Source organism: Schistocerca gregaria, chromosome 2, assembly GCF_023897955.1.
Source record: "Schistocerca gregaria isolate iqSchGreg1 chromosome 2, iqSchGreg1.2, whole genome shotgun sequence".
In the NCBI taxonomy this organism is placed as follows: Eukaryota; Metazoa; Arthropoda; class Insecta; order Orthoptera; family Acrididae; genus Schistocerca; species Schistocerca gregaria.
Genome location: NC_064921.1, coordinates 727,512,883 through 727,529,298, shown reverse-complemented (window position 1 = coordinate 727,529,298; position 16,416 = coordinate 727,512,883). Strand labels below are relative to the sequence as shown.

At 41.8% G+C, this 16,416-nt stretch overlaps 1 protein-coding gene across 2 annotated transcripts in view; it reads left to right on the top strand.

The window, feature by feature from the left end:
• Positions 1-16,416, top strand: part of LOC126334857 (probable multidrug resistance-associated protein lethal(2)03659) — a 420,094-nt gene that overhangs the window by 284,486 nt on the left and 119,192 nt on the right. For both annotated transcript variants that reach the window (XM_049997527.1, XM_049997528.1), the window contains exon 16: positions 5,098-5,177. In XM_049997527.1, coding sequence (XP_049853484.1) covers positions 5,098-5,177 — 80 coding nt within the window. The remainder of the gene's footprint in view (positions 1-5,097; positions 5,178-16,416) is intronic.

Genomic DNA, 16,416 nt, shown 5'->3' with positions numbered 1-16,416 from the left:
TTTGGGAAAACCTGTTTGGTGTCAAGAGGAGGCATACATAAAATGGTAGGGTTCTATTAATCATTGGCAGTTCAAACTTATGGTGAATGATGGTACCCCTTTGGGAACTTGGCAGCATGAGAAAGGACACCAGGGTGACTCCGTGTGTATGCCTGGATGCCTCATTCAGAACATCAAAGAGGCTGTTTCAGCAGGCATGGGAGGAATAGGGTGCAACCAGATGCAGTTGTGATGCATGTTGGAATAAATTATGCCTGTTGTCTGAGCTATTATGTCATACTTGGATCGTTCCAGTAAATGGCAGAGAAGATTGAATAAATCAGACTTGTGCATGGAATTTCAATCAAGGTCACAGTTTGCAGCATTGTCCCTGGAACTCATCATGACCCCTAGGTTCTGATTCAAGTGGAAGGACTGAAGCTGAGACTCTGAAAGTTTTGTGACAGGCTAGGCTGCGACTTCCTGAACTTGTGCCATAGGGTGCATCCAAATGGGTCAAGTGTGTTATACACATCAAAGGTTGCTACCAGGGTAGCTGACTGTGTGTGGTGTGCAAACAAGGGTTTTGTATGTTAGATGACTCAACATCCAATTCAGATAACAATAAAAGAAATGCCTCCCACAGGTGAGAGTATTAAAATCCTAGTGGTTAACTGCCAAAGCATTCACAACAAAGTGCCAAAGTTCAAAGTGCTCTTGAAAAGCAGTGAAGCTCACAGAATACTGGGTACAGAGAGCTGGTGGGAACCTGAAATTGATAGCAGTGAGATTTTTGGGAGAAATTGAAGCGTGCATTGAAAGGACAGGCCAATGGGAAATGGAGACCATGTATTTTTGCACAGTAAACAACTCAGATTCACCAAGATAGAAATTGAAGCTATATGTGAGATTGTTTGGGCAACACTCTGTAACAGGGGTTGGCATAAAATGGTAATTGCATCCTTTTATTGCCCACCAGACTCCTCTTCTGATGTAACTGAAAACTTAAGAGTTTGCTTGTACTTGAGTTCCCCAATCATACTGTACTCATCAGTGGACTTCAATCATGCAATTATCAATTGGGAAATTTACAGTCTTACTTGTGGTGGGCATGATAAGTCATCCTGTGAAACGTTACTAGATGCCTTCTCTGGTAACTAACTCGAACAGGTAGTTCAGAACCCCACTCATGTTGGAGGTATATTGGATCTAATGGCAGCAAATAGACCTCACCTCTTTGAGGGTCTCCACATAGAAACTGATCTCAGTGACCAAGATGTGGTTATGGCAACAATGATTACCAAAGTACAAAGGGCAACTAAAATGAGTCAAATGTTTCTTTTTTTAAAAAAAAAAATCATTGGTTCCCACAAAACTTTTGTGAGGTGTGTTTATGCCTGGCAGAAAATGTTAGTGGGGGCATAATATTTATGATTTCTCATGCTTATAATTGATTAAGGTAGTGGCTGTTTTCAATCTAAACAATGCCTGTTTGACTAAATTTAATGCCTCAGTATTTGGTTGTTTATTAGCAAATAATTTGTCCATATTTTCAGAACTCTTGTTCACAGCTGCACTGAAGCACCAAAGAAACTGGCACAGGCATGCATATTCAAATACAGAGATATGTAAACAGGCGGAATATGGTGCTGTGGTCAGCAATACATATATAAGACATCAAGTGCCTGGCATAGTTCTTAGAACAGCTACTGCTGCTACAATGGCAGGTTACCAAGATTTAAGTGAGTTTGAATGTGGTGTTATAGTAGGTGCATGCATGATGGGACACAGCTTCTCTGAGGTAGTGAAGAAGTGGGGATTTTCCCATACAACTATTTCAAGAGTGTACCACAAATATCAGGAATCTGGAAAAACATCAGGTCTCTGACATCACTGCGACCGGAAAAAGATCCTGCAAGAATGGGACTTCAGCATCACAGAAGTGCAACCCTTCTGCAATTTTCTGCAGATTTCAATGCAGGGTCATCAAGAAGTGTCAGCATGTGCACCATTCAACGAAAGATCATCAATATAGGCTTTTGGAGCTGGAGGCCCACTTGTGTACCCTTGATGACTGCGTGACACAAAGCTTTATGCCTCACCTGAGCCCGTCAACTCCGACAGTGGACTATTGATGACTGAAAACGTTTTGCGTGGTAAGTCGAGTCTCATTTCAGATTGTATTGAGCAGATGGACATGTATGGGTATGGAGACAAACACATGAATGCATGGAATCTGCATGTCAGCAGAGGACTGCTGAAGCTGGTGGAGGCTCTGTAAAAGTGTGGGGATGTGCGCAATTGGAGTGATATGGGACCCCTGTTACGTCTAGATATGACTCTGACAGGTGACATGTATATAAGCATCCTGTCTGATCACCTGCATCCATTCATATTGATTGTGCATTCCGATGGACTTGGGCATTTCCAGCACGACAATGCAACATTCCACACATCCAAAATTGCTGCAGAGTGGCTCCAGGAACACTCTCCCCAGAAATGAACATTATTGAGCAAATCTGGGATGCCTTTTAATGTGCTGTTCAGAAGAGATCTCCAATCCTTCGTACCCTTATGGATTTATGGACAGCCTTGCAGGATTCATGGTGTCAATTCCATCCAGCACTTCTTCAGACATCAGTAGTGTCCCTGCCACGTCATGCTGTGGCACTTCTGTGTGCTCACAGGTGCCTTACATGATATTAGGCAGGTGTACCAGTTTCTTTGGCTCTTCAGTGTATATACCGGTATGATTCAAAAATGATTAAGTAGTTAATTTTGTATATTTTGATATACCAGTAAGATATCATTAATATCACTTAACTTTGCTTACAGAGATTCATAATGTTTCAGAAACTTCTAGAACATGATTTCTCCCATTGTCAATAGATGTTCATGTGGTTAAGTTGTGGTGTAGAGTAATTGTTATCTATACATGTATACATCTAGCAATATAAGAAAAGGATAGTTGCTATTCACCATATAGTAGACATGCTGAGATGCAGAAAGGTATAACAAAAATACTTTTGGCCAACAAGGCATAGACACCACCCGCCCACACACACACACACACACACACACACACACACACACACACACACACGCACACGCACGCACACGAAACTCACATACAAATGACCACATTGTCTAATATACACTCCTGGAAATGGAAAAAAGAACACATTGACACCGGTGTGTCAGACCCACCATACTTGCTCTGGACACTGCGAGAGGGCTGTACAAGCAATGATCACACGCACGGCACAGCGGACACACCAGGAACCGCGGTGTTGGCCGTCGAATTGCACTAGCTGCGCAGCATTTGAACACCGCCGCCGTCAGTGTCTACCAGTTTGCCGTGGCATACGGAGCTCCATCGCAGTCTTTAACACTGGTAGCATGCCGCGACAGCGTGGACGTGAACCGTATGTGCAGTTGATAGACTTTGAGCGAGGGCGTATAGTGGGCATGCGGGAGGCCGGGTGGACGTACCGCCGAATTGCTCAACACGTGGGGCGTGAGGTCTCCACAGTACATCGATGTTGTCGCCAGTGGTCGGCGGAAGGTGCATGTGCCCGTTGACCTGGGACCGGACCGCAGCGACGCACGGATGCACGCCAAGACTGTAGGATCCTACGCAGTGCCGTAGGGGACTGCACCGCCACTTCCCAGCAAATTAGGGACACTGTTGCTCCTGGGGTATCGGCGAGGACCATTCGCAACCGTCTCCATGTAGCTGGGCTACGGTCCCGCACACCGTTAGGCCCCCTTCCGCTCACGCCCCAACATCGTGCAGCCCGCCTCCAGTGGTGTCACGACAGGCATGAATGGAGGGACGAATGGAGACGTGTCGTCTTCAGCGATGAGAGTCGCTTCTGCCTTGGTGCCAATGATGGTCATATGCGTGTTTGGCACTGTGCAGGTGAGCGCCACAATCAGGACTGCATACGACCGAGGCATACAGGGCCAACACCCGGCATCATGGTGTGGGGAGCGATCTCCTACACTGGCCGTGCACCTCTGGTGATGGTCGAGGGGACACTGAATAGTGCACGGTACATCCAAACCGTCATCCAACCCATCGTTCTACCATTCCTAGACCGGCAAGGGAACTTGCTGTTCCAACAGGACAATGCACGTCCGCATGTATCCCGTGCCACCCAACGTGCTCTAGAAGGTGTAAGTCAACTACCCTGGCCAGCAAGATCTCCGGATCTGTCCCCCATTGAGCATGTTTGGGACTGGATGAAGTGTCGTCTCACGTGGTCTGCACGTCCAGCACGAACGCTGGTCCAACTGAGGTGCCAGGTGGAAATGGCATGGCAAGCCGTTCCACAGGACTACATCCAGCATCTCTACGATCGTCTCCATGGGAGAATAGCAGCCTTCAGTGCTGCGAAAGGTGGATATACACTGTACTAGTGCCAGCATTGTGCATGCTCTGTTGCCTGTGTCTATGTGCCTGTGGTTCTGTCAGTGTGATCATGTGATGTATCTGACCCCAGGAATGTGTCAATAAAGTTTCCCCTTCCTGGGACAATGAATTCACGGTGTTCTTATTTCAATTTCCAGGAGTGTACCTCAAACACACACCTAAAGATGATTGTGTAGACATTGTGCAGCCAGTTCCTTGGAGAAGACTGAAATGTCAGATTTCCCTATGAGGACATGGAATGATCATATATACACATTCTGTCACCAAGGTTGTAGGATAATTGGATGAGGATTCAGATGGTTGTTCATTTTATTTACAACTTCTGTTTGCTTCTCCTTTCATTCATCTTGTTCATTGCACATCTTCTGTATGTCCATGTAGACTGAGAAGTGTCCTTGGTGTAGAGTATCAGATGATAGTTCAGTACACTATTTTTAACAAAAACTGATTTATATCCTTCTCCCAAACAGAAAGTTTAAATTTCACTGTAGTGTAATATGTGCAGGTTTGAGCATGCCATCCTATGTTATGTCCAACTGTTAATAGGTCTTTCATCACTTACTATTTATTCTTCCACAGATTTCATTCTCTTCAATATTTCTACATAATAAGTTTCATCAATTGGAATGCCATCACATTTGTATCAATATCCTTTAATTGTTATCCCCCCCTTTTTTTTTTAGGTAGAATTCTCAACCGGTTTTCAAAAGACATAGGAAATGTGGATGAAACGCTTCCTCTTACCATGATAGACAGCTTTCAGGTAAGTATTTTAGCTGATCTTATGTCTTTAGTTTATGTGATGTAGACTGGTAGTCTACATGTCCAGCTGCCTTATCTATCCACCTCCTTAACGTTTCAGGTTAGTTTTTTAAACAGAGTTACAGCAACTGCCATCAGTGATTGCAAAGCACAGTTACCCACAGTACTGCCATCTGTTGGCCATGCTCTGAACTTAAAGTACAGGCTGCAGTGCAATGCTGCTAGCATGCTTAGCCAAGCTGCAAGCTCACAGCATCGACTACAGCATGGCACTTGAAAGAGCAAGCTGACATAAAAGTAGAATCACAAGACCCTAACAACATAGTTTTCAAGTGCAGTGTCCAATTCCTAACAACTGTAGTTTCATGTCACTGTGTGTCCAATTTTGAAGATCCAACAAGATTATGAAGCAGAGGAATCAGGTGTTTTTCCACCGCTACATCTTTGCAGAAGCCACATACAACTATATCAACACAAAGCCACTTGAGAACATGCTGGTTTCTTATGTGTGCTGTGACAATACTGCAATTACAGTGGTCTCCTGAGTGACAGATTGTGTAGTGTCATCAATGACCACTTACGTGACAGGATAAGACTTGATTTCAGTGGTCGCCTGAGTGAGGGATGTGTAGTATCATCAGTGGTCTCAGGTGTGGTGTGATATGATGTGATTTCAGCGGTCACCCAAGCTATAGATTGTGTAGCATTATGAGTGGTCATACACCCGGCAAATTGTGTACTATTTTTTCAGTGGTTGCTCCTGTGACAGGCCGTGTGCAGTGACTAAGTGATCACCCCTGCGGTGAATAGGGTTGCATGAGATTGTGACTGCATTCATGTGGCTGGATTCTTGTACCAACAGTGCTATCAACAAGCAGTAACTTAATGTGTAATTGTATATTCTGCTTCCTACATAAATTATCTTACAGTGGTGACACCTTGCTGGCACAGACTAATTGCTGTGCATGTGTGGTACGACATGATTAACTATGATGAGGTTGTTCCCGAGGATTGTGCTGCCACTGCTAATATTGTTTCCACATCATCTTCCAGTGAGTTGCATTCTATGGTCTCCCATGTCACTGTCTGATCAACACTTTTTTTGCCTACCCATCCATCCCTTTCGTTGACACAGGTCGAGGCCTGCTTTCAATGCAATGGTGTTATGTCAGAGCATATGCAATATGCTTATATTGCCAACCAGCTTGACCAGTGCTACACTGCCAAAGTTGCTGAAATAAATAATGTGCCACCCATCCAGTGGGCCATACCAGCAGCTCACCTCTCTATGTCCCCCAGCTGAGTGTGTACATCATCTAATTGCTGGTGATGACACTGGTGACAGAACTCCATTCCAGCTCTTGTCACCCCTGCACACTGTCAACATTGGCACAGTTCCAGACAAGTTACTGCCTGTGCTTTGGCTGAACTGACTGCCTAGTCAGCCTCATGCCATCCCCACAAATCAGAAGACACTTTGACTGCAATAACTAGCTTTCCTTTCTGACACAGTGGTTAAGGCCTGTGTTCTGTTACAGCTCATGTTGCTGCTTCCAGCCTAACTGATGTTACCTCTGACATGACAGCTACAAGTCTTTTGCACATTATACCAGCATGGCCAACCAGTAATTCCAGCTGCTTTCATTCCTGATTGACATCCTTACATTTGAAGCATTGCACTTCATGCCTGGCCAGCTGTTATTCCAACAATGTCACATCCTTACTAGTGCACTCATGAACATTATTACAACAAAGATCAACTCACTATGTTGCTAACATTGCACATTTAGTGAGCTTGCTTCCCACTGCCCCCACCGTGCGATCACCCAAATGTCATTGAAGACCAACCCGCAATGTGCTGTACCACTTCATTATTCCAACAATGTCAAAACCTATACTAATGCACTCATGAACATTCTTACGACAAAGACCAACTCACTATGTTGCTACCAATGCACATTTAGTGAGCATGCTTCCCACTGCCCCCCAACATGCACTCACCCAAATGTCAGCGGCATCTGTCAGTGAACATTCACCGATGCCATTCCGTCTCACAGCATGTGTTCACTTTGGGGAGAAGGCCCAACCAGCATTTCCATATAGACAATGGGCCTGACCTGTCCATCTGTCTTTGCAAACAGCTACCTTGGCATCGACCCATAACTCCGTTGGGACTGTCAGCTGTCAACAACATGCCTATCACCACTCTTGGTGTCCACCTGATGCAATTGGACATAGGACTGCACCACACCTTCAGCTGGCATTTCACCATCACAGATGTCATGGAGCTGGTTATTGGTACCAATTACTTAGCAAATTTTTGGCTTCTTCCTGATATAGCTGGCCCTCATGTCATCAATAATAACTTTGGTCACTCGATCTTGGGTTCCTGTGTGCTCCACAAAACTTTGCACTGAAGCTCGTCCCTTCTGCTAGTGGACGGCTTACCATTACCTTTTTGACTCTTTCTCAGCCATCATAGAAACATCTGGAGTACCACAGGAGGTATGACACAGCACAGTACACCATATCTGCACCTCTGGTTTTCAGCAGACCATGAAACCTCACACCAAAACAGCTTGCTTCTGCTAAATCCAAATTTGGGACTTTTCTCAAATTGGCTCCATCTGCTGTTCAAGCAGACGCTAGTCCACTCCTCTCTGCCTCATACTGGAGAAGGATGAATCCTGGGGACCCTTCAGTGACTACTGTGCTCTTAATGGATGCACCAATTCAACCACATCCTCAGCAGCATCACCTCAGAGTCCGTGGACAGTGAGTGCGTTACAGCGGTAGATGGCAGGATGTTCCGAGTGGAGTTGACAATGTCGGTGTGTTGATTTGCGAAACAGCCATGATTGAAGGTATGGGGGTGTGGCCATGAGCCCTGTGCATGAGGCATGGCAACGGCGAGAGGTGGTGGAAGGTGGACGTGGTCGGCGAAACCATGGTCGGAGCAGGAAGGTGATGAGACGTAATGTGAACGTGAAGAAGTCGAATCAGTGAATGAATGAACTACTGGTCCATGGTGGAGAGGCGACACAGTTCAATGGAACTGGAGCTGCATGTGTGCTGTAGCTGTTGGTGCTGCGGTCGAGTCGTAAGCCTGCAAACTGCTTGTACGAAACTGCTGCACGGTTGTGTGTTGGAGCGGAAAGATGCTCACTCGTTGAAGCAGAAATGGCAGATGTGTTGGTGGTACATTGGCTCCTGTGTGAAGGGAGTGTTGTATATTTAGTGTATCTGATGGTGTGGATATCAATTTTCATTCACTTATGTTGTATAGTATGTTGCATAAAAACAGGTCTAGAATATTTGTATGAAAGCATATCCAATAATGTGGTTGTGTCCGCCTCTGGTTGCTGAGTGGTCAGCATGACGGAATGTCATACCTAATGGCCCGGGTTTGATTCCCGGCTGGGTCAGAGGTTTCCTCCACTCAGGGACTGGGTGTTGTGTTGTCCTCATCATCATGATTTCATCCCCAGCAACATGCAAGTTGCCGAAGTGGCGTCAACTTGAAAGACTTGCACCAGGCGAATGGTCTACCCGACAGGAGGCCCTAGCCACATGGCATTTCATTTCAGTGTGGTTGTGCTCAGCTTGAAAACCATTCCAGTTTTAAGAAATTACATTTTGTTCTTTTTTTCTGTTGATTTTAACAAATGCACCTCATATGACCTCATATAAAAATCATGAATTATTTCTGTTCCAGAGGCAAGTGAGTAGTTCCCTGTCATTATTTTGTGTTTGTTATTGGTTCCCACTGTTCAAAATTGTGATTAACATTGATCATTAATATTTCCTTGTTTTTGGGAGTTATTTTTCTGTTAGCAGTCCTAACAGAAATCAGTTTTGTTGTAAAGCTCATCAGTATCTGCAGAGTTTTGTATACGGTAACTCAAAATTACTTGCTAATTCATTGATGTAGTTATTCAGTTTATTTCCAAAAAGATTGTATTTTTGCCAGTAGAATATATTAAGGTCAGCATGTCATAATGTGTGCATGTAAATTTTTTGGCATGATTGCTGTCTTTCATTTGTGCAGGTACTCCTGAAACGCTTTGTTTTTGTGACACTATGTTTTATTGTTCATGTAGTGTGTTTAAAAAATGGAAACCACCACATAACCAAAAGACCATGCAGCAGCATAACTTCATAACTAATTAGTGCATTCCTACAACTCTGTTCATTTCCTCCCCTCAGAAACATAAAAGATTTGTAGATATGCACCTGTGTGACAACTTGCTGGCTGTGTGGTATGTATACTACATTCAAGAAACTAAATGAATTGAATGAACTGTTAATATGTTGTTGTTTAGGGGTTTATAGTCGTAAAAATTAATTGAAGCGAAAAGCTGATAGTTGCCCATGAAAAGAGAATTCAACGGGGTGTTAGATCATACAGTTACATGTAGCAATGTTTGATGAATTGATGTTTACAAAATATTGACATTGGGTAGTTTGTACTATAAATTGGTGTTTCAATAACAACAGTGAAGACTTTGAAACATTGTAACATCAATGTTAAAGACAAAAAGTCGAACTTCGATGTTTGGGAGGGGGGGACTTAAGTGTTACCACTGTCAATAATTCTTTCCTCATTTTGTGATGAAGCAAGCTGGGATATTTTTACTTCCCATCTTGTTTTGCCATTGCCTTCTTAGAATTCAGTTTTTCACTTTTAACTAATTACCATTAACATACATACTATGTGGCAGAACTGCCAGCAAATGTTAATATCTTTGGTTTTTTGTACTTCGTTTTACTTACTTTGGTTGTTGACTAATTGGTGTGAGACATTCGTAATAACTGTTACGGTGATTGTCGAAAACTAGTTCTTAGTGTTTTGATTTATCTTGTGCCAGTAAAAATATTACATAGTGAAAGAAAATGGTGTTTTCTGTGTTATAAGTATAACACTCACCATAACATGTTGGGTATTCCAGGGGGCAATGAATTCAAGTAGACAGTTGCCAAAGATCTCAATTAAGAAATAATCCTTATAGGTTACCAGCCATTTATAATCACTTCTCCCACTAACTGTAACACCCTGTTCTCATCTTTATTGTTTGCAGCTGAAAAGAATACAGATTTTTGTCAGAAAACTTGTTGAATAACATCTGATCAATCATTGCATGTGAAGACCAGAGATATTCTATGAGGTTAATATGAATACCATCAAAGTTTCAAGTGTTATTTTATGACTTGGTAGACTTCATCACCTAATGTCTTCATAGAAGCAATAGAATTTGTAATGGAAGGGTATGGCCTGATGAAACTGGTCAGCATGATTTATGCCATGATTTCATGTCAATTCATGTCTATTCAAGACTAGTCAGAGCTCAAAGTTTGGGACATACTATAGTACCCAGAATAGTTAATGATCCACTCCCCATCACAAGTTTGGAGGAAAGAGAGTGAATATTAATGGCCATTTGTACCTGAGGCACATCAAAAAGAATCTGTGGAGGAACTGAGACAAAAGTGTGCAACACAGTTTCAACTGCTGATCGAATGTGGACCCGTGACAAACTGTGGGTCCAGTATTTTCCAATGATACCATCATAAAAAAAAGGTCAATTTAAGCTGAGAGTATCTGTAATTGCCACTCCCATCTTGAAACTGCCCAAAGTATATTTCATTTCAGTGTTCACATTTTGTATGTCAGTGACTTCTACCTTCAAAATATGTATGGCACGACATTATGGTTGCTGAGGAATATTTATCTCTAATTTCTAACATCATCATCATCATCTAATTAGGATGCATGATTCAATGAAGTGAGAAAGTATGTTTTGATTCATGGAGTGAAATGAACATAAAGCAGTTACTGACAATGATAATGAAAATTATAAGTGGTTTCAATCATGGTAATGGGGTACGTGAAAGTGTAGTTTCAAAATGGACACAAGGCATGAAGTCACTTCTAAATGTTTGTGAATGAAAAGGGTTGCAGCCAAGTTTGTACCTCAGGTTCTGACTGACAATCAAGAGGAAGATGGAGTTGAAACATGTAATGCTTTGAAATAACTGCTTGAAACTGGTCCAGATTTTCTGTCACATGTCATTACTGGTGATGAGTCCTGGTGCTATGGTTACAATCAAGAAACAGAGCAACAGTCAAGCCAATGGAAAACATCATTGTCATCCCATCCAAAAAAAAGGTTGTCAAGTCAGATAAAACATCAAAACAATGCTGATGTGCTTTTTTTATGCCAAGGGTGTAGTTCATTCAGAGTTTGTTCCCCCAGGTCAGACTGTCAACTGTCAATCAAACCTTTCATTTGGAAGTTTTAAGAAGACTGCATAACTATTTTTTTTTCTGCCCTCTCATATGATGGTTTCCAAAATGTAAAATTCAGAATGAGCAATGGAAGTCAAGTCCTTACTATTATGAGTAATTGCATAAAGATATGGGATAGATTGATTCCAATCAACCTGACAGGTCAACTGACTGTTGTATGCATTGTCAGCTTCAACTGATGGTGCTGTCTGAAGATGGCCTAAGTATAGGCTGAAACCGGTCATTTTAATAAAGTACCATTGTGATCTATGCTGTTTTTTTAGTGATTTTATATAGATTACAAGGCTGCTGCTGCCCAAAAATGTTACCAAAATTTTTGCATATTCCAAATGGTCAGCACAGAAAAATAATCTACTTCTACATCTACATCTACATCCATACTCCGCAAGCCATCTGGCAGTGTGTGGCGGAGTGTACTTTGAGTACCTCTATTGGTTCTCTCTTATATTCCAGTCTCGTATTGTTTTTGGAAAGAAAGATTGTCAGTATGCCTCTGTGTGGGCTCTAATTTCTCTGCTTTATCCTCATGGTCTCTTCACAAGATATATGTAGGAGGGAGCAATATACTGCTTGACTCCTCGGTGAAGGTATGTTCTTGAAACTTCAACAAAAGCCCATCACAAGCTACTGAGCGTCTCTCTTGCAGAGTCTTCCACTGGAGTTTATCTATCATCTGTGTAACGCTTTTGTGATTACTAAATGATCCTGTAATGAAGCGCACTGCTCTCTGTTGGATCTTCTCTATCTCTTCTATCAACCCTATCTGGTACGGATCCAACACCAGTGAGCAGTATTCAAGCAGTGGGCGAGCAAGTGTACTGTAACTTACTTCCTTTGTTTCTGGACTGTGTTTCCTTAGGATTCTTCCAATGAATCTAAGTCTGGCATCTGCTTTACTGACGATTAATTTTTTATGGTCATTCCACTTTAAATCACTCCTAATGCCTACTCCCAGATAATTTATGGAATTAACTGCTTCCAGTTGCTCACCTGCTATATTGTAGCTAAATGATAGAGGATATTTCTTTCTGTGTATTCACAGCACATTACAGTTGTCTACATTGAGATTCAATTGCCATTCCCTGCACCATTTGTCAATTTGTTGGAGATCCTCCTACGTTTCAGTACAATTTTCCATTGTTACAACCTATCGATATACTACAGCATCGTCTGCAAAAAGCCTCAGTGAACTTCTGATGTTATCCACAAGGTCATTTACATGTATTGTGAATAGCAATGGTCCTGTGACACTCCCCTGTGGCACACCTGAAATCACTCTTACTTCAGAAGACTTCTCTCCATTGAGAATGACATGCTGCGTTCTGTTATCCAGGAACTCCTCAATCCAATCACACAATTGGTCTGTTAGTCCATATGCTCTTACTTTGTTCATTAAACGACTGTGGGGAACTGTATCAAACGCCTTGCGGAAGTCAAGAAACATGGCATCTACCTGGGAACCCATGTCTATGGCCCTCTGAGTCTCATGGATGAATAGCGTGAGCTGTGTTTCACACGATCGTCTTTTTTGAAACCCATGCTGATTCCTACAGAGTAGATTTCTAGTCTCCAGAAAAGTCATTATACTCGAACATAATACGTGTCCAAAATTCTACAACTGATCTACGTTACAGATATAGGTCTATAGTACTGCACATCTGTTCGACGTCCCTTCTTGAAAACGGGGATGACCTGTGCCCTTTTCCAATCTTCTGGAATGTTAATCTGATGTTAATTTTGAAAAATTCCTGACATGTGAATTTTCTCCACATCCTTTCTCTTTTTAAAAAAATAGGTTGAGGAAATGTAGGAAATCTACTATATGCAAAGCAGTTGAACATGTAAAACAAATAAAATTGAACCTTACTAAATTTGTTATTAATGGTGAGTGGTTGATGTAAAAAGTTTTATTGAGAATTGGGCTGTAGTTTGAATCTATTTGTGATAGAGTCAATGACCACAGCAGATCAATCCATCTTGCTCCCAATTAGATCCTTCTGGGATTCAGTTATTAAGAAATCTACAGAAATACATTTGGCAGGAAGTTTTCTTAATTGTACCAGCTTCAGAAAACATTTTATGCCCAGTGAGAAGTTTAGTGCCCTTAACTTTATTTGGTTGGCATCTGAACTTTAACATCATGAGCACGCATTCTGACAGAGGGTATGCATGCAGAATCACAATTATGAATGCACTCGCATGCCACATATGGAGCAATATTTGAAGAATGTGCTAAACTCAACAGAGGGTGTTCATGCAGCAGTAATCTTTGTATATGCACCTCCGCACAAGTTTTTGCTATGAACTTAGTGACTTGCACTAGGTGTCCCCAATGTAAAACACTAACTTGAAGATGGCTGAATGGTTGTCAGCCAAAATACGTCGCAACATGTGAACATTACATGACTGGTATCTGAAACATCATGAAATACTCATTATGTTGGGAAAACTTAAAGAATCACCTTTGGAGAGGAGATGGCGTCACACATTTGGAGGTTGGATATATTATATTATAAATGAGTGAGATGGTTAAGTTCTTTGCCTTTTTGGCATCAAGTGCCTTGGCCTCATTCCAATGTTTGTCAGAGTGATGCATATCAAGACTACTGCTGCCAAGTTCATAGCCTGTAAGACAAGCCTTTCACTGATGAAGTAGAGGATTTGCTTTACTCACCGGGAACCGGATGCTATTTCAAAAGAAATGTTTTGTCTGCTCATGGAGATTGCAGCCAATCTCCCATTCCTGTGAATGGGTTGACAGTGTTACAGTGTTACCATGGCAGAGTTGGACTGGGTCCATAAAAAGATGTATTCTTCAAGATGATTATGGGAGGTCCCTATCTTCAGCATTGTCACCACAACAAGTCGACAGTGTGACACTGTCAGTGTTTGGGAAAAGCTAGAAACTTGCCTTTATATGATTTTATTGCCGCTATTTAGGGACAGGAAACTGTTTGAGCTCTTTCCAGTGACACAGGAGAACAAATGAGATGTGAAACATGCTACACACCTACGAGAGTTCCACCTCATAAAAGTAATATTTCTTCTATGAAAAGGGCCATGCTACAGAAGCTACAAGAAGATCCTCACAGAGTAGTCTTTCCAGTGGATAAGAGAAATGTCACTGTACTGTTACCATGTGAGACCTTTGGCCAGAAAAGTTAGAACCTGCTTAGAGAAATAACTTACTGGAAGAATGATAAAGACCTTACAGGGGAGTAAAAAGAAAAACATCAGTGTTAAATCTTCATCTTTTCTGCAGGAAGTTGCAAAAATATTAAGACTGTAAAGTCCTCTTCCACCAAGATTAAATGGTCTTCTAAAACTTCATGAGAAAGGTCTACCATTTCATCCTGTTGTGAGCAGTACCAATACACTACACACGATTTTGCTAGACAGCTTGCTTCATTACTGAGACCTTCTGTGGGAAAATACTCTCATCGTGTTTGCAGCTCTGCTGCCTTTATTAACAGACTGGAATCACTACTGCTCATTGAATCAGACTTATTGGTATGTTTTAATGTCTTTTCATTAGGGCCCCTCTCATGGATTCATAGTCACTTATTAGCAGCAAGTTCTAAACCAATACTACAGCATTGTTTCATCGTGTCATTCCTCAGCTTACTGTTTGTTCAGTGCAGAATGTTTTAAGTGAATTGACAGTGTTCCTCAAATAGGTCAGCAATGTTTTGTTTAAATTTTGCAGAATCCTAAAGAAACATCATATCTAAGAAATCTTACAGCCACCTACTAAGACCTACGTACTACTTGGTTCAGTGAAAGATGATTTGGGATCACAGTAGGCTGTGTCAAAAACCTTACGTTGGTCAGTCTACACTCAAAGTACTTGGAAAATGTGTTGCAAATGTTCACCCACTCACCTTTGCAGCACAGTGATCCAGGCATAGCTGAGCACTATGTATCCTCAGGACAATCAATGTAATATCCTGCCATGGAAATCTTGGCTCCAACAAGATTCTTGTGGAATGCAATTATTAAGGAATCCATGGATATATATTTGGTGGAAGATCTTATCAATAGTGACGGGAGCTTTCAACTGGCTAAAGCATGGGTCAGTGATTTCTTTCAGAAAGAAAACATTTTATGCCTTGTGAGTTGTGTAAAAACAGTTAACTTTATCCTGCTGGCACCTGAATTCTGACCCCACAGCCATGCATTCCAACAGAGAGTGTGAATGTAGAATCATCATTATGCATGCACCTGCTCACAACAAATGGAGCCATATTCAAAGAGAGTGTTAAATGCAACAGAGGGTGCTCATGCAGTGGTAACCTTTGCACTTGACTCTCCACACCATGTCTTGCTGTAGCCTTAATGAAAAGTGGTAGCAATCTCCAGTGTTAAACAATCACCGAAAGATGACAGACTGGTTGTCAGCAGAAATAGCTTCGCAAGATGTCACTATCACCTGGCTGCAATCATGAAACTTCATGGAATACTGATTACACTGGGAAAACTTCAAAAATCACGATAGACAGTAGTTGCTCATATATGAACTTACATTCTACTTGAGAGCACATAAATACACACAGATACAATGACACAACACTGTGGCCCAGTTGTGAATTGCCACATATGCAAATGTTTTGGGTTATCAAATACTTTTTGGGCAAGTCCATATATTTGACTACTTGGGCTTTGGTATGTTTTATGCTTATGATAATGATACTGAAAAGAAACTATAAAGGTACTTACACATTTTATGTATGATTAAGAGAATGCCCCTGAATAGACCAGCAAATAGACAGTACTTTAATTTAATTATACTATGACCATATCATTACTGATCTGTTGATCCAAAGCACATAGTTTAATGATAAAATAATTATAGTGAATTGAATCAACAGATACAAGACTTTTGAGGCCTTAGGCAGAACACATGTTAGACAGTAATATGAGAAACAGTGTGAGA